Source organism: Mirounga leonina, unplaced genomic scaffold (genome assembly GCF_011800145.1).
Source record: "Mirounga leonina isolate KUSES-001 unplaced genomic scaffold, KU_Mleo_1.0 Mir_166, whole genome shotgun sequence".
In the NCBI taxonomy this organism is placed as follows: Eukaryota; Metazoa; Chordata; class Mammalia; order Carnivora; family Phocidae; genus Mirounga; species Mirounga leonina.
The window spans coordinates 26,677,353-26,703,732 of NW_023270418.1; the positions used below are offsets into that span (position 1 = coordinate 26,677,353).

At 41.1% G+C, this 26,380-nt stretch overlaps 1 protein-coding gene and 1 long non-coding RNA gene across 2 annotated transcripts in view; one reads left to right on the forward strand and one right to left on the reverse strand.

Annotated features, from left to right (window-relative positions):
• Positions 1-2,486: 2,486 nt before the first annotated feature.
• Positions 2,487-26,380, forward strand: part of LOC118015878 — a 30,350-nt gene continuing 6,456 nt past the window's right edge. Inside the window, exon 1 of the long non-coding RNA XR_004680714.1 lies at positions 2,487-2,625. This is a non-coding gene — a long non-coding RNA (uncharacterized LOC118015878). The remainder of the gene's footprint in view (positions 2,626-26,380) is intronic.
• On the reverse strand, positions 5,918-21,803 carry GLYAT (glycine-N-acyltransferase). The gene is made up of 5 exons (XM_035012916.1): positions 21,726-21,803; positions 17,158-17,265; positions 8,879-9,005; positions 7,392-7,563; positions 5,918-6,961 (listed from the first exon to the last, which is right to left on the reverse strand). Exons 1-5 carry the CDS (start codon positions 21,801-21,803, stop codon positions 6,559-6,561), a joined length of 888 nt encoding a protein of 295 aa, XP_034868807.1. The 3' UTR covers positions 5,918-6,558.

A 26,380-nucleotide genomic window follows, 5' to 3' on the forward strand; every position in this document is an offset into this window, starting at 1 on the left:
CCTATCATTTAGGGGTTTTTATGGAGGCTCCATTACATAGGCACAATTGATTAAATCATTGACCCATTGGTAACTCAACTCAATCTCCAGTTCCTTTCCCCTCCCCAGAGGTTCAAGAGTGAGGCTGAAAGTTCTGACCTGCTAATCACATGGCTGGCTCCTCTGGCAACCAGCTACCTTCCCCTTCCTGAAGCTATCTAGGGACCCACCTAGGGTCACCTTATTAGCATAGACTCAGGTATGTTTGAAAGGGGTTTGTTGTGAATAACAATAGATTCTTCTGTTACCCCATTGCTTAAGAAATTCCAAAGGTTTTAGGAGCTCAGTGCCAGGAACTGGGGGGCTCAGTTGGTTAAGCGACTGCCTTTGGCTCAGGTCTTGATCCTGGAGTCCCAGGATGGAGTCCCGCATCCGGCTCCTTGCTAAGCAGGGAGTCTGCTTCTCCCTCTCACCTTCCCCCTGTTCATGCTCTCTCTCTCAGATAAATAAATAAAATCTTAAAAAACAAAACAAAACAAAGCAGAGCAAAATTAAAAGAAGTATTGTGTCTTTGATTTGAATTTCCCTGATGGCTAATGATGATGAACATTTTTTCATGTGTCTGTTAGCCATTTGTATGTCTTCTTTGGAGAAGTGTCTGTTCATGTCTTCTGCCCATTTCTTGACTGGATTATTTGTTTTTTGGGTGTTGAGTTTGATAAGTTTTTTTATAGACCTTGGATACTAGCCTTTTTATCTGATAAGTCATTTGCAAATATCTTCTCCCATTCCGTAGGTTGCCTTTTAGTTTTGTTGACTGTTTCTTTTGCTGTGCAGAATCTTTTTATGTTGATGAAGTCCCAATAAATTTTCTACAAAAATCACTAAGCTGAAGCTCTTAATGTAGACCTTGCCCTTTTAAAAAGCTGGAGGTGTGGATAAGTTTCTATTAGCTAGTATAGGAACCAGAGGCATTCAGTTTCTCCCTCTGGGTCAAAGGTTCAGAGAACTGGTTCTGCAAGTTTGGAATTCTGGTTGTATATCAGGGTTTGGATCCTGAGGCTACCATTTACCAGTTGTGTGTCTTTGGCCAGTTATCTAATCTCTCTATGCTTTAGTTTCCTCTTCTGTAGGTGGGGTTAATAATACTACCCACTGTTACTAGTTGTTGTTTTTTTTTTAATTAAATAGGCTAACATTAGTGAAATGCTTAGACAAGTTCCTGACGAATATAAAATATATATTGTGTTTCTTTTCTTTTTATTTTTTTAAAGATTTTATTTATTTATTTGAGAGAGAGAATGAGAGACAGAGAGCATGAGAGGGAAGAGGGCAGAGGGAGAAGCAGACCCCCTGCTAAGCAGGGAGTCCGATGTGGGACTCGATCCCTGGACTCCAGGATCATGACCTGAGCCAAAGGCAGTCGCTTAACCAACTGAGCCACCCAGGCGCCCTTTTTTTTTTTTTTAAAGATTTTATTTATTTGACAGAGAGAGATAGTGAGAGCAGGAACACAAGCAGGGGGAGTGGGAGAGGGAGAGGGAGAAGCAGGCTCTCCGCGGAGCAGGGGGATCGATGCGGGGCTCGATCCCAGGACCCTGGGATCATGACCTGAGCTGAAGGCAGACGCCCAACGACTGAGCCACCCAGGCGCCCCTATATTGTGTTTCTTAAGTGAAACAAAACAAAACAAAATTACCCTAATGTAGGTTAGGTTGCCTATGTAAATGTGTCTCTCAAAATACTGAGTGAAATACTTTTCCCTGTGGTTGGAGATCCAAACCCTTTTTGATATGATCATGCTAATAAAGAGAAAAATGATGCAACGAAGAGAAGAATGTAAAAAAGAGATGATATGTTGTCCTACAGCACAGTCCTACACAGCCCAGATAACTGCGTGTGTTTTTCCTGTTAAACATCCTCATCAAATTCCTCATCGGTGTTGACTCAAGGCAACTATTCTTAACCAGCTCATTATATGTAAGTGGAAATGTTCAAGTCACAAAGTTAGATAAACCTTTGCCTTAATTTGAGACTCCTGGTATTGAAGAAAAGCAAAATCATGTTAAAACATTATCCAAATGTAACCAGATATCTTAGCAGACATGAAGTAACTTGAAAACAGATAAAAGTATTGGAAGTTTGCTCCATCTCATAAGGGAACTAACTTAGAAGAGGAAGAAACCATTTGAAGTCAGGTAGGATTTTATTTCTCTTAGACTGGATTGTTCCAACTCACCTTTGGTGTTAATCCAGTGTGTTTGCAATGGCACAGATTCCTACCAGTTGGCCAAAGAAAATCCAAGCCTATTCTAGTACCCCTAACCCTGTGGGCTGAAGTACATGAGCTAATTTGATATTGCTATATGGCTTGACGAGTGCTACTTGTTATGAGAGACAATTGGAAGCACAGTAATAGATGACCACCTTGGGCTGTCCAGTTCCAGTTCTCAAGAGGTGTCTCATCAGCTAGCAGGTATAATTACAGGTGTACTTGACATTTTCCGACTCTTTGAAAGGACACATGGTCCACTGAGGGAGTTGGGGGAGAGATACACTGGAATGGCCTAAGATTCCCACAGTCCTGGCATGGCGTAAAAGAACGTGATTCCCTTAGAGGATAAGAAGACAAGAGACTTTCATGAGGTATGTTTAAATTGCTAATGCTGTGGGGTTTGCATATCTTGGTTTTACAATGAACAAACAGTTTCTGATTCTCAGGAATATTTTATATGTCCATTTTTACAGCACAAGGACATGTCCTTCTATATATTGTATGAAAAGAGTATAATTATTGGTAAGATTAATGTAACAGTACTGTACCATCTTTAAACTTCTTTCTGTGTCTAAGAATTTGGAACCTTGTATTACTTTGTTAGGATAACTCAAAGTTTCAAATGTTTGAGTCCTTGTGGGGGGCGCCTGGGTGGCTCAGTCAGTTAAGCGTCCCACTCCTAGTTTCAGCTCAGGTTGTGATCTCATGGGTTGTGGGATCAAATCCCACGTGGGGCTCTGTGCTCAGCGGGGTGTCTGCCTGCAGATTCTCTCCCTCTGCCACTACCCCCCTATTCACTCGCTCTCTCAAATAAATAAAACGCAAATGTTTGAGTCTTTGGGATCTGATTTGCAGTATTAATACCAAGAAAATACCTCTGAAAGCTCACAAAAAGCTAGTATGACCGAGTGTTGGAGTGATTCATGTGGTTAAGATTGAGTGGTAATATTTGATAAGTTTTATCAAATTTGGTCAATTCTTGTCAACAAAACTTTACAAAAGTGTTGTTCCTGCAAACATTCCATGAATGTTTATCAATAGTATCTTTCTAATCTTTCTAAAGCCTAGTTGTTGACCAGAATATCATTGTTCAAAATTAAGTTCAATAGTATCAGTTGAATATATGTCCATTATTTGTGGGGTTTTCCCCAGGAGCGGCCATGTGTAGAAATTCTTTAAGTTGACTGCATTAGCAATAGCTTGAAAGAAATAAATTATAGAATTAAGATGGAACTGTCCTTAGAACCTAAACAAGTTGGGGTGCCTGGGTGGCTCAGTTGGTTAAGTGTCGGACTCTTGATTTTGATTCAGGTCTCGATCTCGAGCCCTACCTTGGGCTCCGGACTGGGCTGGAGCCTGCTTAAGATTCTCTCTCTCTTTGTCCTTCTGCTCCTCTCCCCCTGTGTTCTCTCTCTCTCTCTCAAAACAAAAAAAAGAACCTAAAGAAGTTAGTCAGCAGTTAAGGGGGATATTTGATAGAAAATCAGAATTGGATAACCTTAAGCTGGAAAAAAGGATAATACAGTCAAAAATCAAAACAAGAAAGGATATAAACATGTGAAGGAGAATGGGACTCTTAGTAAAATCTTGTTTCTGTGGTCTTTAGTGGAAGCTGAGAAATTTATCTGGATTTCTGGTTTTGTTTTTGTTTTTGTTTTGCTTGTTTTCAGGCAGTCATCTTCTGTGTACTATCTGCTTTCAGCGGTTCCCTGGAAAAACTGCTTTTACAACTTTTAATGGGTTAATTCTTCCAATTCTTATCATCTGGGGATAAGTCTTTGTGTAAGCTTACAGCTATATTGGCTATCAGGAAAACCCGATAGACTCTCTCACAGTGAGGGCCCAGGGCAGTCTTTTTTAGATTTCTTTTTCCAGAATCACCTGCTTTTTTTTTTTTTTTCATTTTTGTTTAATTGACTGGAGGTGACACATCATGTTACGTTAGTTTCAGATGTACAGGATAGTGGTTCAACATCTCTATACCTTATGCTGTGCTCATCACAAGTGTAGCTACCATCTGTCACCATTCAGCACTATTACAGTATCATTGACAATATTCCCTAGGAGGTACCTTTTATTCCCATGACCTAGTCATTCCCTACCAGAAGCCTGACTACAAAAAATCCTTCAGGTCAGATTTCCAACAGCCCAGGTAAATGGTCATGCTGGGCAACTCTTAGCACCCAAAGGTCTGTGTTTTTCCACGGAACAGTGTTCAATAGCTGAAGATACTCTTTTCCTTTATTAAAAAATCATTCTCGGGGCGCCTGGGTGGCTCAGTTGGTTAAGCAACTGCCTTCGGCTCAGGTCATGATCCTGGAGTCCCAGGATCGAGTCCCGCATCGGGCTCCCTGCTCGGCGGGGAGTCTGCTTCTCCCTCTGACCCTCCTCCCTCTCATGCTCTCTGTCTCTCATTCTGTCTCAAATAAATAAATAAAATCTTTTAAAAAAATCATTCTCTAGTGAGCAGGTTTTATGGGGAAGTAGTGAAAGTATAGTGTGGTGTCTGCCTATTGCACTGTTTAATGACAATGTTTTAGAAGCTTTAGCAATTTATTTTTATTTCTTTATTATGTTATGTTAATCATACATTACATCATTAGTTTTTGATGTAGTGTTCCATGATTCATTGTTTGCGTATAACACCCAGTGCTCATTGCAACACGTGCCCTCCTTAATAATGAAATAATATTATCAATTCGAATGTAAATTTACATTATACCTACAAAAGTAAAACAATATGCCTAAGTAGTGTGCAATATGAATTTTCAACTATGGCTCTAGGACATAATCTGTTCTATTATTTCTCTAAACCAGTGGTTCTCAAAGTCTGGTTCGTGGACCAGCAGCATCAGGATCACCTGGAAACTTGTTAGAAATTTAAATTCTGGGGCTCTACCCAAAATCTACTGAATCAGAAACCTACGAGTTAGGCTACAGTCTGTGTTTTAACAGGCCTGACAGTTAAATCACAGTCTGTGATTCTGATGCAGGCTCAAGTTTGAGAATCCTTTATCTAGACTGGTGTCTCTCAGTCACAGGTACTTTGCCTGCAGTGCACACTTATCGATACCTGGAGACATTTTTAGTTGTCATAACTAGGATGGAGGATGCTCCTGGCATCAGTGGGTAGAGCCAGGGGTCCTGCTAAGCATTCTACAAAAGCACAGGACAGTCCCTACCCCACAACAGAGAATTGTCCAGCCTAAAATATCCACTGTGCCAAAGTTGAGAAACATTGACTGGCCAAGAAATTAAACCTCAGTCAATTTCTGTGTGGGTGGGTGGGTGGGGCATTTCATCCCCCATTCCATAGCCTAATGCCAGGCTTGGGTGGACCAGAAGGAAACAGGTTCTTAATCCAGGTGATTTGCTGGGGCAAAGGAATCCTCCCAGCTCATGTGTCCCTACCAGGAAGAATAACCTGCCACACTCCCAACCAGATTCTCCCATGAACTTCATAGAATTCAGGCATCCTGAAATAACATACTGAGGGCAAGTGGGGCAATACATATCCATACCCTCCCTATCATCTTCTGTCTCTTCTCAATAAACATCCACTCCCTGGTTGCTCCCACTTCCCTCTCTCCATAAACTCACCCATACTCTCCCCATCATGAACCGCTTCATTTCACCTTATGCAGTAAAACACAAAATCTCTTTATTGTTTGGGGTTCAGGTGGGTTTAGGGAAGTGTGGGAGTGAGGAGAGGACAGGCTAACATATGTCTTTTTCTTATTAACTCTCTCTGCTATATCATGTGTACTATGTTTAACCTAACATCTCATATATATTTGTATGTATTTAATGTACTTCTAAAGCAGCAATCAGAAGATAAGATAATCTCTACAAACCTAATGAGCAGAACACACTAGCTGATAACTAAGGAAACAGCCGTAGAAAGGAGGAGAAATAAATCATAATGCCCAGAAAATATTACCCCTCCCCGGAAAATTTGTCAGGGCTCTACTAATATAATCCATGTCCTAGGAATTCCAGGAGGAGCGATTTGGGGCAACATGGAGCTGATGAAGGAGTGTCACAGAGATCCCAGAAGTGTGGGGGGCTCAATTATGTGGGGGCCACATCGGGAATACCTGGGGCTGCTTCCTACTGATAAATCTAAAGAAGCCCACCAGCAATTTTTGTGCAGGGACCAGGGTGGTTATGTTGACCCATCATGCTGCTTCCCCAGAGCCCAAGTAGTGCCATTCCCTTAGTGATGGTTACATTTACAGTTTCTTATTTCCCTCTGTCCACCCAGGCGCAGGCCCCTCTGACATGGTCTTGTGTTCAGGGCTGCTTCACAGGGGCACACAGTGCCACTGGTTCCAGTCACAGGGCATGGGGACGTAATGCAGCCTGTAACACATCTTCTGCATGATTCTGTTATTCTTGTCTGTGTGAGAATACAGGGGGAAGCCAAGTTTGTCTAGAGCCTGGGTCTGGGAATAGACGATGTGAGAGATAAGGCCTTGGTCCCGGTACTCAGGCACGGTCCCCGCCATCCGCATCTCTCCTGTCTGGTCCATCAGGTCCCAGGACACAGGGGTCCCCTGGGGCCCCAGCAGGCAGAAGGTGGGGAAGGTCCGGATGCAGCGCTCGATGAATCTCTGGCTCCTCTCATTGCCACCGAAATGCCAGAATTTATTCACCAAGGGAGCGTGGGTAGCGTCCAGGGAGGAGAGTTTAAACATCTCTTGGTTGCTATTGGAGGTCCAGGAGAAAAACAAAGTCCATGAGTATGGAGGTTTGTGTTTGTTCTTACCTCTATTGTCTCGAGAGACAGAGTAGTCAGGGGAAATAGCAGATGCAAAGTCCCTGAGTGTCGGTGAGCTTGCGGTGACAGAAGGACAGAAAAAGGCCACTGTTGTTGGAGCAAGCTCTCAGGAAGGACAGGATAGATCAAAGAAGTGGGCAGAAGTTTGATAGATTCCAGATGAGAGAGGACATGGTGGAGTATTTTCAGCAGAGGAGGAACATGGTCTGAATTACATTTTTTTTTTTTTTTAATTACTCTGGCCACATTGAAGAATACTGATTGCAGATGGGCCAGAGTGGAAGCAGGGAGCGAAAACGGGAGGCTACATCACAGTGGGAGTTGTGAGTAATGCCGAGTGACTTGTAGCAAACTCACATGGCCTTGGGTTTGCCACCGCTGGGTGATAACTTCTTTACGTCCAGCAGGGAAGGAACCAGTTTCTTTACTGCTTTAGCCATCATATAGAGAAAGCACCGTGTTTGCTTGACTTGGACAGATTTAGTGGCTGCCAGGTTTTGTATCACCTCATTTAGGCTGGGCTGTGAACCTGGATGGGATTATAAGGAGAGACGGTGGCTTAAGTACATTCTGTGGAGAAGCACTCCAGTGGAGTAGGAAGTGTCTGGGATTTACAGAGAACCTAGGCTCAGTGCTGCTGCAGGATTTGGGCAATTTTCCCCATTTTCCGTACGTGAACATGGGCCCAGAAATTCATTAAGCCATTAGTGGCAAAGCAAGACTGGAACCAAGTTTTCTGGACTTCATAATCACGTAGTTTTGATAATGAAAGGAGAGGAGTGTTTTAGAAAAATAGTAGCCCATATCCATTGTGCACTTACTGTGTCCTCAGTGTAGTAGATTGTTGCAGGAATGGCCTACAATCGCCCACATGTCCTTGTATCCATTCCCTGGAGGAGTCATCTCCTGCACTGCATCAAACCTTGGCCACATGATTTGCTCTTGCCAGTGGGGAAGAATAAATTTGAGGCAGGGGAAAAACTTAAAAATGCTTGACCACTGGGGCTAGCCCTCTCCTTGTGATCTCGATTACCTTGAAACCAATACCATATGAATAGGCCTCGGCTAGCCTGCGGAGGTCACGGGCTCCTAACATGCCATCACCATGGCAGCCAACCCTGACAGCCAGAACCATGATTCCAACATGTGCCTGGGCTGTGCTGTGGCAGTTGGCCCATAGTCCACCCACCGACTGACTGTAACTGCATGAGTAAACCCAAGTGAGACCAGCCCAAACTGTTGATTCGCAGAATTATGCGGCTTGCTACACGGCAAAAGTTAACAGACCCATCCAGGTGTTGTAGTAAGAAATTCCTATTCAAGATTTCATTTAATCTTTCCAATGCCCCTGTGTTCTAGAAACTATCACTATCCTCATTTTTGTACATGAAAGTCATAGTCTCAGAGAGGTTAAGTCATGTGACTAGAATCACGTAGCAAGTAACAGGCAGATGCCATTCTAGGGAGTCTGACTCTGGGGGCATGTCCACAACCATGACAGTTGCCCTTCGTGATATGGGAGGTACTTTATAGCACAAGTTGTCATTCCTATTCCAGGAATGGAAGGCCCTAGGGGAAGCTCTGCTTTGGTATCCAGTCATTCAAAGGGATCCTGGATATGTCTGCAAAATATGCCATAAATCCTTGGCTATCAAGAAATTATATTATGGTTCTTTATAAAACCCATTCTTTGCAAGCTTTGAGGGTATTTTTTCCTCCCTTTATGAGTGAGTTAAAAATTTGGCAGCAGGCTGAGGGTCTAGAGCTCAGGGGGTAGGAGATGACTCATAGGGAAAATTGTTCGGGACAGAGAAGTGAGTCTGCACGCATCCCATTTTTCTTACTTTGGATCTGCAAATGCTGTTTCCAGTTGATGACTTCCGGCGAGCCAAGGAATTCCTGACAGTTGTCGAGGTCCTTGGAGTAGATTTGGTAAGTATTGGTGTAGTGATCAAAATCATCTATCATCTCCTATTGTCATTGGGAAAAGGGGAATAAAACAAATTCTTAATATTTCATGATTGCAGTACTTTTTTCTAAATTCCACTCTACAGGAGCGCCTGGGTGGCTCAGTCGGTTAAGCGACTGCCTTCGGCTCAGGTCATGATCCTGGAGTCCTGGGATCAAGTCCCGCATTGGGCTCCCTGCTCAGCAGGGAGTCTGCTTCTCCCTCTGACCCTCCCCCCTCTCATGCTCTCTGTCTCTCATTCTCTCTCTCTCAAATAAATAAAAATCTTTAAAAAAAAAAATAAATTCCACTCTACTGTGAGTTTTTAAAATTGAAGTATAGTTGACACACAATGTTACATTAGTTTCAGGTGTACAACATAGTGATCCAACAAGTCTATAGTCTATGCTGTCCTCACCACAGGTATAGCTACCGTCTCTCACATACAACGCCATGACACCACCACTGACTGTATTCCCTACGCTGTAGCTTTTATTCCCATGACCTACTCATGCCGTAACAGGAAGCCTGTACAAAAGGGAATCATCAGTTCTCCGTATTTATGGATTTGTTTCTGATTTTTTTTTTAAAGATTTTTATTTATTTTTGACAGAGAGCGTGTATAAGCAGGGAAAGCAGCAGGCAGAGGCAGAGGGAGAAGCAGGCTCCCACTCGGCAAGGAGCCCAACTCAGGGGCTCCATCCCAGGACCCTGGGATCATGACCTGAGCCGAAGACAGATGCTTAACTGACTGAGCCACCCAGGTGCCCCTTGTTTCTGATTTTTGTTTTTTGCTTGTTTGTTTTTTAGATTCCACATATGAGGGAAATCATACAGTATTTGTCTTTCTCTGTCTGACTTATTTCACTTAGCATTATACACTTAAGGTCCATCCATGTTGTCACAAATGGCAAGATATCATTCTTTTTATGGCTGAGTAGTAACTCCACAAACACTAAATTTTTTTAATCCATTCTTCTATTGATGGACACTTGGGTTGCTTCCCTATCTTGGCTATTATAAATAATGCTGCTATAGACATCAGGGTGCATCTATCTTTTCATATTTGTGTTTTCATTTTCTTTGGGTAAATACCCAGTAATGCAATTATTGAATCATATGGTATTTCTATATTTAGTTTTTTGAGGAACGTCCTTACTGTTTTCCACAGTGACTGTACCAGTTTACATTTCCACCAACAGTGCATGAGGGTCCTTTTTCTCCATATCCACACCAACGCTTGTTATTTCTTATCTTTTTGATTGTAGCCTTTCTGACAGCTGTAAGGTGATATCTCATTGTGGTTTTGATTTGTGTTTCCCTGATGATGAGTGATGTTGAGCATTTTTTCATGTGTCTATAAGCCATGTGTATGTCTTCTTTGGAAAAGTATCTAATTCAGGTCCTCTGCCCACTTTTAAATTGGATTATTTGTTTTTTGGTATTGAGTTGTGTAAATTCTTTATGGATTTTGGATATTAAGCCCTTATGGTGAAAAACTGAGAACTTTTCCTCTAAAGTCGGGAAGAAGACAAGGATGTCCAATCTTGCCATTTTTTTTTCTAAAGATTTATCTATTTATTTCAGAAAGAGAGAGCACATGAGTGGGAGGGGCAGAAGGAGAGGAAAAGAGAATCTCAAGCAGACTCCACACCGAGTGCTGAGCCGGATGCAGGGCTGGATCCCATGACTATGGGATCACAACCTGAGCCAAAACCAAGAGTCGGACACTTAACCGACTGCACCACCCAGGTGCCCCCCACTCTTGCCACTTTTATTCAACATAGTACTAGAAGTCCTAACCACAGCAATCTAACAAGAAAAAGAAATAAAATTCATCCAAATTGTTAAAGAAGTTAAACTGTCACTATTTGCAGAAGACATGATACTGTACATAGAAAGCCCTAAGACTCCATTCAAAATTTTTTTTTTTAAGATTTTATTTATTTATTTGAGACAGAGAGAATGAGATACAGAGAGCATGAGAGGGAGGAGGGTCAGAGGGAGAAGCAGACTCCCCGCCGAGCAGGGAGCCCGATGCGGGACTCGATCCCGGGACTCCAGGACCATGACCTGAGCCGAAGGCAGTCGCTTAACCAACTGAGCCACCCAGGCGCCCTCCATTCAAAAATTTTTAAAAGTAATAAATAAATTCAGTATAGTTGCAGGATACAAAATTAATACAAAGAAATTGGTTGTTTCTATACACTTATAATGAAGTAATAGAGAAATTAAGAAAACAATTCCATTTACAATTGCATCAGCAAGAATAAAATACGTAGGAATAAACTTAACCTATGAACTGAAAGACCTGTACTCTGAAAACTACAAAACACTGATGAAAGAAATTGAAGATGACACAAACAAAGGGAAAGATATTTCATGCTCATGGGGTGGAAGAATTAATATTGTCAAAATGTCCATACTACTCAAAGTACAGATTCAGTGAAAACCCTATCAAAATACCAACAGCATTTTTCACAGATCTAGGACAAATAACATTAAAATTTGTATGGAACCACCAAGACCCTGGATAGCAAAAGCAATCTTGAGAAAGAAAAATAAAGACGGAGATATCACAATTCCAGATTTCAAGATATATTACAAAGCTGTAGTAGTCAAAACAATACGATATTGGCACAAAAATTAATACGCAAATCAATGAAACAGAATAGAGAGCCAGAAATAAACTCCTGTTTATATAGTCCATTATTCTATGACAAGAGAACAGGAAAGAATATCCATGGAAAAAAGACTCTCTTCAATAAATGGTGTTGGAAAAACTGGACAGCTACATGGAAAAGAATGAAACTGGACCACTTTCTACACCATACATGGAATACATTCAAAATATACTAAGGACCAAAATGTGAGATATACTGTGATATTTTTAAGTACTAAATTGTTGGTATTTTTATTGGTGCATTACAATTATTCCTAAACATTTAAATAATGAGATCAAGAGGAGAGAGTCAAGTATTCAATTTATGATAGAAAATTGTATAACAATATACTCTCTACCCACATATTGCATTAAAATTTCAAATCAAGCAAAGACAATTTAGAAAGCATTCTTCTATACTTCTGTTATTCTCAGTGGGAAGAAGAGGAAAACAACTGATAAGGAAAAGTGTTGCAAGAATAAATTTTACTACAGTTCAAATACTTGCAGAACACACCATTTATGAATGTGACAGTATTAAATTTGGTTGTAGCTAGTTCTGGATTAAAATTGCCACATATACTTAAGCCAAAGAAGATGAAAATTAGAAATGCTTTCTTAAAACAATGCTAGAGTTAAACAAAAGTGTAGTTCCAAAAAGAAAGAAACCACTTATTTAGGAAGATCATCTCAAATTATTAAATAACAGATGAGATTATTATTTATTTATTTATTTATTTTTTAAAGATTTTATTTATTTATTTATTTGAGAGAGAGAATGAGAGAGAGAGAGAGCGAGCACATGAGAGGGGGGAGGGTCAGAGGGAGAAGCAGACTCCCTGCCGAGCAGGGAGCCCGATGCGGGACTCGATCCAGGGACTCCAGGATCATGACCTGAGCTGAAGGCAGTCGCTTAACCAACTGAGCCACCAAGGCACCAGAGATTATTATTTTTTTTTATTTGCTTTCTATTTTTTATTTTTTTTAATTATTCTTAAAAATTTTTTTTTTTACTTAAATTCAATTTGGTTAACATGTAGTGTATTTTTAGTTCCAGGGGTAGAATTTAGTGATTCATCAGTTGCATGTAACACCAAGTGCTCATTACCTCAAGTGCCCTCCTTAATGCTCATCACCCAGTTACCCCATCCCTCCACTCCCCTCCCCTCCAGCTACAGTCAGTTGCTTCCCTATTGTTAAAGAGTCTCTTGTGGTTTGCCCCCCTCTGTTTTTATCTTTTTTTCCCCTTCCCTTTCCCTATGTTCATCTGTTTTATTTTTAAATTACACATATGAGTGAAATCATATGGTATTTGTCTTTCTCTAACTGACTTATTTCGCTTAGCATAATATCCTCTAGTTCCATCCATGTTATTGCAAATGGCAAGATTTCATTCTTTTTGATGACTCATATTCCATTGTATATATATAAACCACATCTTCTTTATCAATTCATCTGTCAGTGGACATCTGGGCTCTTTCCATATTTTGGCTACTGTAGACGTTGCTGCTATAAACATTGGGGTGCAGGTGCCCCTTCAAATCACTGTTTGTATTCTTTGGATAAATACCTAGTAGTGCAATTGCTGAGTTGCAGGGTAACTCTATTTTTAACTTTTTTTAAGAACCTCCATACTGTTTTCCAGAGTGGCTACACCAGTTTGCATTCCCACCAACAGTGTAAGAGGGTTCCCCTTTCTCAGCATCCTCACCAACATATGTTGTTTCCTGCATTGTTAAGTTTAGCCATTCCGACTGGTGTGGGTGGTATCTCATTGTGCTTTTGATTTGTATTTCCCTGATACCAAGTGATGTGGAACATTTTTTAATGTGTCTGTTGGCCATTTGTATGTGTTCTGTGGAGAAATGTCTGTTAATGTCTTCTGCCCATTTCTTTCTTTTTCTTTCTTTCTTTCTTTTTTCTTTCTTTCTTTCTTTTTTAAGATTTTATTTATTTAACAGAGAGAGAGAAAAAGGGCACAAGCAAGGGGAGGGGCAGAGGGAGAAGCAGGCTCCCTGCTGAGCAGGAATTCTGCCCATTTCTTGACTGGATTTTTTGTTTTTTGGGTGTTGAGTTTGTGCTTAGTTCTTCATAGATTTTGGATACTAGCCTGTTACCAGATATGTCATTTGTGAATATCTTCTCCCATCCTGTAGGTTGCCTTTTAGTTTTATTGATTGTTTCCTTTGCTGTGCAAAAGCTTTTTATCCCGATGAAGTCCCAATAGTTCATTTTTGCTTTTGTTTCCCTTGCCTTTGGAGATGTGTCTAGCCAGAAGTTGCTGTGGCAGAGGTCAAAGAGGTTGCTGCCTGTGTTCTCCTCTAGGATTTGGATGGATTCCTGTCTCACATTGAGGTCTTTCATCTATTTTAAGTTTATTTTTGTGTATGGTGTAAGAAATTGGTCCAGTTTCATTCTTCTCCATGTGACTGTCCAATTTTCCCAGCACAATTTATTGAACAGACTGTCTTTTTTTCATTAGATATTCTTTCCTGCTTTGCTGAAGTTTACTTGACCATAGAGTTGAGGGTCCATTTCTGGGTTCTCTATTCTGTTCCCCTTTCCCCCTCTCTTCTTCTGGGACTACTGTAATACAGATATTATTTTGTTCTGTGGAATTGCTGAGTTCCCTAAGTCTACCTTCATGATCTAATAGTTTTCTTTCTCTCTCTTTTCAGCTTCCTTATTTTCCATCATTTCATCTTCTATATCACTGATTCTTTCTTTTGCTTCATTCATACTCATTTTTATGGCCTACACTTGGGGCTGCATCTCGGTAATAGCAGTTTTAATTTTGGCCTGACTAGATTTTAGTTCTTTTATCTCTATAGTAAGGGATTCTTTAGTGTCTTCTATGCTTTTTTCAAGCCCACATAGTTTCTTTATAATCGTTGTTTTAAATTCTAGTTTGGACATCTTACTTACATCCATATTGATTAAATCCCTGGCTGTGAGTACTACCTCCTGTTCTTTCTTTTGGGGTGAATTTTTCTGTCTTATCATTTTGTTCAGAAAAGAATAGAAGAAAGAAACAACAACAACAATGAAAAGACCCCCTAGGTCCTGGGTGTGTTTTGGTCTGCTTGTTAAAAAAAAACTAGATCCCAAAATAAGAAAGAAAGAAAATATATATGTATATAATATACATACATATATGTGTATATATATAAAACACAATACAATGATATATATATATAATGTGTATATATATAAAATACAATACAATGAAAGGAAACAAAAAATGAAACAATAAAGATATAAAGTATGTATAAAAATAAAAATAAAAAGAATAAAAAATAATTGAAAAAATAAGGAAATAACTGAAAAAATAATACTAAAAGACTAAAAGATAAAAATACAAAGAATGCTATATACTGTTTTCCCCAACAGCTGAAGCTTTGCAGGCCTCTATGATCAGTTAACTTGATGTGAACGGGTTGTTTGCGCTGGTGGGAGGCACCAGTTTTGCTGCTTCTTAGGTGGACTCCCCCAGTGTGCAGAGGCCGAGCTCAGTGTAAGCAGCTCCAGACTCCACTAGGTGGTGCTGTTTTGCTCCCTGAAGGCTTTCAGCACTGAAGCGGGGGTTGAAAATGGGGGAGCCAGGCTCTCTAGCCCTGGAGCTGAAAATTCTCGGCGCCCACTCATCAGTGAGCCCTCAGAGAAAAGCAATCAATCACTTTTGTCTCCTTGGCTTTTGTCAGGATTCTGTGTTCACCCTACATGTATCCAAGCATTTTTATCTCAGGCACATGACTGAGTTTCAAAACTCCAAAATTTTAGGGACTCCTGTGGTGGGGACCCGGGCTGTTCCTCCCAGGGAGGGTCTCAATATGCTTCTGCTTTTTGTTGGACCTGTTTGCAAGAAAGCTTCACACAACCACGCAGCCATTTGCAGTTTATAGCAACACAGAGCAGAAAGCCAGCAGCTACACTCCCTGTTCTCAGCTGTCTTCCCCATTCCTACACCTGGAAACTCTGCCGCACTTAGGCACCACCCTTTCTTCTTGCAACCCAGGGGATCCTGAGACCATGCTGTCACACCTGGGATTCTGCCCCGATTAGCCACCTGAGCCGCTTCGCCACCTGAACACCTTTAAGCCGGGCACATCCCCCACTGTAGCAGACTACTAAAAGTTCCAATTCTGCACTCCACTGCTTATAATACTTCGCAGTAGTCTCCTTAAGTAGGCTCCCTCCCTGCCTCTGTATCCTCAACTGTATCACCCCAGATTCAAGTCTCTGTACCTCTTACCTTCCAAACAGTGGTTGCTTTTCCACTTGTAGACTTGTATTTGTTTTTTCAGACCTTGGATTGGTTTCTTGGGTATTTAGAATGATTTGATAACTATCTAGTTGTTTTGGAGGGATGAGACAAACTTAGGGTCCCCCTACTCCTCCATCATCTTAACTCCTTCCGATAACAGATGAGATTATTGGGCAAAGGGGGGCACGGGAAAATATTACCACAGCTCAGGGCAGAATTAGAAAGCTTCTTAAAAAATAATTGGAAAATATGCCCAAAAATACACTGACAAGTCAGCAAGGATACCCACTAATACATTTTGGCCTTAAGATCACATTTAACATAAAAGATTAAATAATTTTATTTCAGTTCAGTTTTTATTACTAATACAAATTTCTTTATATATTATTTAATTTAGTGATTTTCAAATAATTTTATTTCTATGAAAGATATAATATTTGCATTTTTATAAATTTATGATTTTACTGGGTGTTTAAAGATAAGCTTAGGAATTTTTGTCTGAAATGTATTAACTGTTTAGTTTCTCTAGTTTTTAAGTATTTCTCCAAAATGTGGGCACCTGGGTGGTACAGTTGGTTAAGTGTCCAACTCTTGGTTTTGGCTCAGGTCATGATCTCAGTGTTATAAGATCTAGCCCTGCATCAGGTTCCACGCTCAGTGCGGAGTCAGCTTGAGATTCTCTCCCTCTCCCTCTGCTCCTCCCCCGACTTATGCTCTCTCTCTCTTTCTATCTCTAAAATAAAAATAAACAAATCTTTAAATGTTTCCCCCAAATGCATATGGAAATTATAGTTTTATAAATTTACTTTTTATAATCATTCTATTCATCGTTCTCTCACACCTTCCTATCTTGGCCCTTGGCATTTTCTCTGGTTAGAATGGCCTCTTTTTCTTGTCAGCCTAACACTATCTACAAAATATGCACAAAATCCAGTGCAGATGAAACCTCTTATCAGGAAGTGTCTCTGGCCTTATCCTGTAACCTCCATCTCCAACCTTCATAGTTGAATCAGCTTTCATCTGGGCTATTTCTGTGTTGTACATCTTCTGTTCTTGCATACTTCACACTGTTGTTTTATTTGCTTATTGATTTTTTCTTCTAGGCTGTGAGTTCCTTGAAGACAGAGACTTGCCCACCATCACACAATTCATTTCTGTATCCCCTGGGGCTGCCACACTACCAGCCCCTTGGCAGGCACACGGCAAAAATGAACACAGAGGCATATTCATTCCACATCTGGCACCTTACCTCCTCCTGAGGGCGGATAACCACAGTTGTAAAATCAGGCCACTTGTCCACCAGGGCCTTCAGCTTGAATGGATTTCCCTGGTTCATGTGGAAAACAGTCCCGTAAACCTACAGCATCCCAAGTAAGGGAGAGAGGGTTGGCTTGTTAGGAAGGGACAGTAAAGTGCCTTCTTTGATCCAGACAAGGATTATTTCTATGAAATCATGGAATTTCATATTAGAATAAAGCCAAATAGGGCATCTAGGTCAAACAATCTCCATGTACTACATTTTTTTTTTAACCCTCTAATAAGGAGAGCTTTTCCTCCCCATCCAATATAAATCACACATGCATACAGTAAAATGTTTGGACAGATAAAATTTGATGATTTTAAGAATACCACTTCATTTTAGGATTTAAAATGATCTCTTCCAAGACTTTCTTCTATCCATACACATAGAAATACACAATTTTGCAAACATAAAATGATCTGCTATATCGTGTTTTTCCCCACTGAATGCATTGTGGGCATATTTCTGTGTTCGTAAACAGAAAAATTTTCAATTATTTTATAATGGCTGCATAGGATTCCATCGTATGGCTGTATCACAGTTCAATTTATTTGTGTATTGGTGGTAATTTTAGCAATTTCCAACTTTTCACTTTGACAAATAATTCTTCACAGAACGTGCTTGCACAGAAATCCTTGTGTGGACACCTATTTTCTTAGAATATCCAGCAGAGTAGTTGCTGGATCAAAGATTTTGCACATGTTTAAAACTCCTTAACATAAATGACCACATTATTCTCTGGAGAGATTAAATGAACCTCCTCCAACAAGCAGAGGCTACAGCAAAGTGCTCAAGAGAATAGGCTGTGAGGTCCCATGGCTTGGGGTCCAGTCTTGGATCCCCACCCTCATCCTGTTGTATGAGCTGTTCAGAGAGTAGGAGGAGGAGAGAATGAATGAGACCTAACCTGTTGACACTGTGTTTTTGTGGTTTGGGGGTTGGGGAATGCAGCTGTGGGTACCAGCATGGACCTCATGGCACCTGTAAACATGAAGCCTCTGCAGATAGCAGCATGGAAATATGCCAATGCCCAAGGTCAAAAAGATGGTGTATACTTTAATAATTTCCACCATGGATAGATGATGACCAAGGACCATACCAGTATCATTCCCCCCTGCTCTCCACCCCACATAAACTATTGATGTTAGACCAGGGAGAAAGAGAAGGGAAAAAAACTCCATTGAGGGGTGCCTGGGTGGCTCAGTCAGTTAAGCACGCGACTCTTGGTTTTGGCTCAGGTCATGATCTTAGGGTCATGGGATCAAGCCCTGCATCAGGCTCTGCACTTAGTGGGGAGTCTTCTTCTCTGTCTCTCCCTCTCCCTCTCCCTCTGTTCCTGCCCCTGCTTGAGCATGCTCTCTCTCTCTCTAAAATAAATAAATAAATCTTTTTAAAAAGTCTCAGTTGACTGAGTTTATCTAAATTTATTTTGCTTTTAACCATAAATGGAGTCTTGATATAGAAATTCAGTATAGTTTGGCAAAATATAGATGTTATCTTTTTACACATTTGCATTTGGGGCCTGTAAAGTTGATTTGCACTACAATATTATCCATTATGGGATCTGAAAACATGTAGAACCCTTACTCTTTGTTATTCCATGGCCTAATTAATTAAAAATTTTTTTTTCTTGGGGTGCCTGGGTGGCTCAGTCGTTGGGCATCTGCCTTCGGCTCGGGTCATGATCCCAGGGTCCTGGGATCGAGCTCCGCATCGGGCTCCCTGCTCAGCCAGGAGCCTGCTTCTCCCTCTCCCACTCCCCCTGCTTGTGTTCCCTCTCTAGCTGTCTCTCTCTCTCTGTCAAATAAATAAAATCTTTAAAAAAAAAAAATTTTTTTTTCTTTTTTCCTGCTGAACTCAGAACATACCTGGCAGCTACTCTAAGTTGACTCAACTGGAGTTGACACAAGCACTACAATATATTTAATATCTAACACTTAGAGGAATGGCTGGACTTTTTCTCAACCGAGACTCAAGTAAGTTTTGAGTTTTAGGTTATACATCCGTTAAAAGTACCTGGCATACAAATATTCTAGATTTCAGTTAGGGGGAAATGTATATCTTTAATATGCAACCAAAGGAGAATGCTAATCCTTCATGAAAATTGAGGCAGTAAGAGGGCCACCTTATCCTACCACAGAGATATTCCAAGAAAGGACACTTGGGATGCACCAAGAGTTTTCTCAAAATAAATGGGGTCCATTTAACAGGAGAGGTAAAGAGAAATTAAAATGACAAAATTCTACACTAAAGCACAAAGAAAAACTTGTGACCTGAAGAATTTATAAAATAGCTACTCACCATAAAAATATCTTAGGCAACTGTTGGTAGAGTGTCTGACAAATGCAACATCCTCCCCCAAAATTGACTGTCTCTCTGCAAGGTTGCCCGAATCTTAAGGATTACCAAGGGAAAGGAGTCAAATATTAGGTAAAGAGATTAATGATAGTGAGAAACTACAAAAGTGGGTGACTTTAGTTTTGGATCACAGTTAGTCCTTGAACAACATGGGGGTTAGGGACACTGATTCCCCGCATGGTGGAAAACTGTGTATAACTTTTAATTCCCCCCAAACTTAACTATGAGTAACCTACAATTGACCAGAAGCCCTACCAATGATATGAATAGTCGATTAAGAGTCGATTAAGATGCACTTTGTATGTTATATATTGTATTGTTACAATAAAGTAAGTTAGAAGAAAATGTTATTAATAAAATTACAAGGAAGAGAAAATACATTTACAGTAGTGTACTGTATTTATTGAAAAAAATCCACATAGAAGTGAACTCATATAGTTCAAACCCATGTTCTTCAAGGGTCAGCTGTGGCTCAAAGTCATTTTTTTTGTAGTAATTAAAGAATAGTGAAACTTGTTTCATGAGTCTGTTTCTAATAATTAAAAATTAAGCCATGTGATCTCCAAATAAAGTAATGCTAATATTTTTCTCCTTTATACTGAAAGAAGGGAGTAACAGACCTGTGAGGGAGTGAGGGAGGCAAATGCATTTATCTTATCTAAAATGTATGCATCTTATAGGGATGTCTTATAACAGTAAAAATCTAATTTCTATGTCTATAGAAATTTCTTTTTCAGGGAAAAACAATTGTCCTCTAAACACACATACACAATACGCAAAAATACACGGTTGTATTTTGGTTCCACTGGAGTGCACCCTATCCCTTTGGTGCTAAAGAAAAACACAAGCTGGGGCACCTGGGTGGCTCAGTCATTAAGTGTCTGCCTTCGGCTCAGGTCATGATCCCAGGGTCCTGGGATCGAGCCCCAAGTCGGGCTCCCTGCTCGGTGGGAAGCCTGCTTCTCCCTCTCAAACTCCCTCTGCTTGTGTTCCTGCTCTTGCTATCTCTCTCTCTGTCAAATAAATAAATAAAATCTTTAAATGAAGGGGGGGAAGTCAGAGGGAGAGACGAACAAACTGAGGGTTCTAGAGGGGAGGAGGGAGGGGGGATGGGTTAGCCTGGTGATGGGTATTAAGGAGGGCATGTACTGCATGGAGCACTGGGTGTTATATACAAACAATGAATCATGGAACACTACATCAAAAACTAATGATGTAATGTATGGTGACTAACATAACAAAATAAAATTAAAAAAGAAAAAAAGAGATTAGTAGAAAAAAAAATCTTAAAAAAAAAAAGAGTCCAGAGCATCAACCGAGCATGTCATTAGAGCTGCTCTTGCGCAGTTCTGGATGTAGGTATTTATGTGTACATCTTACTTAATCCTGAGATTTCTGATCAGTTGTACTAGGTTAAGGGAGATACTGGGAGTCAGTCACAAAATAGCCTGATATGCAGTCAGTTCAGTGAAACTGAGAAATTTAATTCAAAATAGGAACTGACTTCTTATGAATTTTAGAGGGGACATGATGGTTAACCTCTCACCTGGGAAGTGTTCTTCTCAGGAGAATAATTTAAACATTAATATGTAGTCTCAGTGAACTTTGGAAGAGAACTCTGGACAAAATTCCAATCTTATTACAGAATGGTTTTTTTGGAAAGGAGTAAGGGAGCACTTTTTAAAAAAATCTGTTTATCTGAGAGAGCGACAGAGAGAGTGAGAACATGAGCAGGGGGAGGGGCAGAGAGAGAAGCATACTCCCCACTGAGCAGGGAGCCTGACATGGGCCTGATCCCAGGACGCTGGGATCATGACCTGAGCCAAAGGCAGACGCTTAACCGACTGGGCCACCAAGGCGCCCTGGGGAACACTTTTGTAATTACAGAGCACAAAGCAAAAGGCAGTTAGGTTCCAAGCATACCTATGTTCATAACATAGCACTGAACTTACTATTTATGTTATATTAGGTAAATCACCTGAGCTCCATCTTCTCATCATTGACACAGACATGATAGCAAATATCTTGTCGAGAGGTAATGCAAACTCAGTGAGAGAAAACACCACTAGCAACTGTCACAGACCAGATGCTCTTTTCTTGTTTCACAGGAAGTTTCTATTCCTTACCTACCCCCCCCCCCCCCAATTTTCCACTATCACCTTTAAAGATTCAGGAAGGCTCTTCCTCAGGGCTTTCTCCAGTGTCTGCAGCATCTGGGCACCTTGCAATGGGAACATCGTGGAAGATACTTTAACCTAGAGGGAGAACCAAGAAACAGCAGGAATGAGAAGAAGCTGGAGGCAATTCAGAAAGATGAGTAGTAAGTTCTCTTCCAATGGCCAGGTCCCCCTTCAGTGTCTCTTTATCCGTGGGACCTTCACTAAAATCTTCACCAACTCCAAGGAAGAATCAGACTGGTAGAAAGCACAGGACGCGCTTTCTACATTTTTTAGTTCACTTGCTTACACTCCAGTGTATTCCAGCTATCAGTTTCACTTTAGATTAACAAGCACATTTTTAAGTATAAATAATATCTTTTGAAATTCATTTGCCATTAGTGATTCTCCTGACTCCACCAGGAAAAAGCTGTGTAACACTGGGGAATTTACTTACTCTTTCTGGGCCTTGGTTTCCTCTGTTAACCTAAAAAATAGAACTCTATTTTACTATCAAAAATGGCTTACTTGGGAATAGCAAGGAATTGCAATCCAGGATAAGGAAACTATAGAAAATTGTAGGCAAGTCTGAAGAACAAAGGAGAGGAACACTCTTTTATAGAAGGAACAGAGAAGTTGGGAAGGCTGTTCTAAACAAAAAGCCCATTGGCGGAAAGGAAGGGTTCCAAGTCTGGAGGCTTTTTATTGGCTGAGTTGTGATCATTGCTCATTGTCTGGCTGTTGCCAAGGGAGAAGGAAACCTTTCTTCCTGCTGCCTGTCCAGGTAGGAGCTAGAGTTAAGATGGACTTAGAAGGTGCTTACTTTTTTTTAAAAATTTAATTTAATTTTATTATATGATGTTAGTCACCATACAATACATCATTAGTTTTTGATGTAGTGTTCCACGATACATTGTTTTCATATAACACCCAGTGCTCCATGCAGTACGTGCCCTCCTTAATACCCATCACTGGGCTAACCCATCCCCCTACTCCCCTCCCCTCTAAAACCCTCAGTTTGTTTCTCAGAGTCCATAGTCCCTCATGGTTCATCTCTCCCTCCGATTTCCCCCCCCTTCATTTTTCCCTTCCTTCTCCTAATGTCCTCCATGCTATTCCTTATATTCCACAAATAAGTGACACCATATGATAATTGACTTTCTCTGCTTGACTTATTTCACTTAGCATAATCTCCTCCAGTCCCATCCATGTTGATGTAAAAGTTGGGTATTCATCCTTTCTAATGGCTGAGTAATATTCCATTGTATATATATGGACCACATCTTCTTTATCCATTCATCTGTTGAAGGGCATCTTGGCTCTTTCCACAGTTTGGCTATTGCAGGCATTGCTGCTATGAACATTGGGGTGCATATGGCCCTTCCTTTCACTACATCTGTGTCTTTGTGGTAAGTACCCAGTAGTGCAATTGCTGGGTCATAGGGTAGCTCTATTTATAATTTTTTGAGGAACCTCCACACTGTTTTCCAAAGTGGCTGTACCACCTTGCATTCCCACCAACGAGGTAAGAGGGTTCCCCTTTCTCCACAACCTCTCCAACATTTGTTGTTTATTGTCTTGTAAATTTTTGCCCTTCTCACAGGTGTAAGGTGGTATCTCAGTGTGGTTTTGATTTTAATTTCCCTGATGGCTAATGATGATGAACATTTTTTCATGTGTCTGCTAGCCATTTGTATATCTTCTTTGGAGAAGTGTCTGTTCATGTCTTCTGCCCATTTTTTGACTTGATTATTTGTTTTTTTTCTAGTCCTCTGTCTCTCTCCACCCCCTCTGGGATTCCAATAATTCTGACATTGGAACGCTTCATGGTGTCACTTATTTCTCTGATTCTATTTTCATGGATTCTGTGTTGTTTTTCCCTGGCCTCCTCTTTTCCCTTTTTATCTATTAAATTGTCTTCCAGGTCACCAATTCTTTCTTCTGCCTCACTTACCTTAGCTGTTAGATTATCTAGATTAGATTGGATCTCATTGATAGCATTTTTAAGTTCTGCCAATTCAGCTTTCATTTCTGCCCTTAGAGACTCTATGTTGCCATTAATTGATTTCTCCATTCTAGCTATTGTCTTCACAATTGCCAGCCTGAATTCCATCTCCAACATCTTGGTTCTATCTGCATCCATTTATAAATCTGTGGCATAAGTCATAATCTCTGAGTCTTTCCTATTTTGGGGGTTCCTCCTCCTAGTCATTCTGTTGATTGGTGGTTGAGGGAATGTACAGAGTCCAAATTATTGACCACAACCCAAGCAAGACGCACCTGTTTTCTAGGGACCTTAGGGTTGCTGGCCTCTTGTTTTCCCAGCCTGTCTTTTGGGGGAGTGGTCTATTGCGCTGTTACTCAGGCAGCCCTGTTTGGGCAGAGTTGCCCTGCCCCCCTGTGGCAGGGGATGGGCTCACTATGAACTGCTTTTTGGGGCTTTTGTTCTCTGGTGGCTTTCCCTGGCAGCTTTTTGTGTCTCTTCCAAGAGTTAGAGCAGAAGAGATAGTTTACAACCCTCTGCCTCAGAGCAGAGAGATCGCAATCTGTTCTTCAGTGAGCTCTCCAGGCCACAGTCTCTCTGTTTCTGTCTGTGCTGCTATAAACTGCAGTCCTGGGTTGTGCGCTCCTCTACAGTGTTCCCAGCCCTGCCTCCAGGTCAGGGCACATCTCTGCCCTTCGTGCTTCTAAAACCGCCAGCCGCCCCCAGTTTGCACGCATGGCCCCACTGCTCCAGTTTCCGTCTAAAGTCCTTTCCCTGCTGCTACTGGTCTGCAAGTCTGTGCCCTGTCCCCAGAGCAGGAGGCTGTCACTCACTGGCGGTGTAGGATCCCCACAGCCAGTCTCCCTCCCACTGCTGTTTATCCTCTGATATCTGCCCGCGGAATCACGGCTCCCCGCTTCGTACCTCGAAACCAGCTGCCGGCGATCTTCTGTTTGTAGAGATCCAGCTCTATCTTCTTACATCTCAGGCTGATTTCTTGGGTTCTCAGAGTGGTCTGGTAGATATCTAGCTCAATTCTGGGGACCAGTTGGTACAGGGTCCCCTACTCATCCGCCATCTTTTCCCCTCCACATGTGATGCTGTTTGACAGCATTTTACCCACAGTAGAACTTTTTTTGGAAATTGGAGTCAATCCTCAGAAACCCCGCCTCTGTTCCATCAGTGAAGCTTATGTAATATTCATAAAATCGGGCAAGGAGCCTGATGCAGGACTCCATCCCAGGACCCGGGGATCATGACTGAGACAAAGGCAGATGCTTAACTGACTGAGCCATCCCGGCATCCCAAAGATTTTATTTATTTGTCAGAGAGAGAGAGCATGAGGATGTTAGAGCACAAGCAGGGGGAGCAGCAGGCAGAGGGAGAAGCAAGTTCCCTGCTGAGCAAGGAGCCTGATATGGGGCTTGGTCCCAGGATCCTGGGATCGTGACCTGAGCTGAAGGCAGATGCTTAACTGACTGAGCCACCCAGACGTCCTGATTTACCATAATTCTTAAGGGCCCTAGGATTTTCAGAATGTAAATGAACACTGGCTTTAACTTAAAGTCACCAGCTACATTAGTTCCTAACAGGAGAGTCAGCCTGTCCTTTGAAGCTTTGAAGCCAGGCATTGACTTCTCTCTAGCCATGAAATTCCTAGACAGCATCTTCTTTCAATAGAAGGCTGTTTCATCTACATTGAAAATCTGTTGTTTAGTGAGGCCACCGTCATTAACATCATAGCTAGATCTTGTGAATAACTTGCTGCAGATTCTCTCTCAGCACTTGCTGCCTCCCCCTGCACTTTGATGTTATGGAGACATTTTCTTTCCTCAAACCTCATTAACCAACCTCTGCTAGCTTCAGACTTTTCTTCTGAAGCTTCTTCACCTCTATCAGCCTTCATAGAATTGAAGAGAGGCCTTGCTCTGGATTAGGCTTTGATTTAAGGGAATGTTGTGGCTGGTTTAATCTTCTGTCCGGACAACTAAAATTTTCTATATCAGCAATGAGGTTGTTTTGCTTTCTTATTATTCTTATTATTGTTGTGTCTCAGGGAATAGAGAGGCCCGAGGAGAAGGAGAGAGACATCAGAAGGACAGTCAGAACACACAGCATTTAGTGATGAAGTTCATCATCTTATATGTGCACAGTTTGTGGCATCCCCCCAAAATTACAAATGTAACACCAAAGATCACTGATCACAGAGCACCGTAACAAATATAATAATAATGAAAAAGTTTGAAATACTGTAAGAATTACCAAAATGTGACACAGAGACACAAAGGAAACAAATGCTGTTGGAAAATGGTGCCCATAGACTTGCTTGATGTGGGTCACCTCAAACCTTCAATTTGAAAAAACACAATATCTGCAAAGCACAACATAGTGAAGCTCAGTCAGACAAGGCACACTTGTATTCATCTACTTCTTTCTTTTCTGACTTTAAGTATAGCAACCTTCTTAAGAGTCACATGCAGGGAAAAAAAACTACCTCCCTTGTAATATAACCAGAAGGATTAAATATGATATGTGCAGTCCCCACACATTAAGGGTTCCATTTACCCCCTGCTTCCAGAAAGTGTCCAATCTTTCCTCATTCATTTATTCGTTCAGATCAGAGACCTGCAAGAATTTTTCATATTACATAACAAGTTACCCTTCACAAACTAAG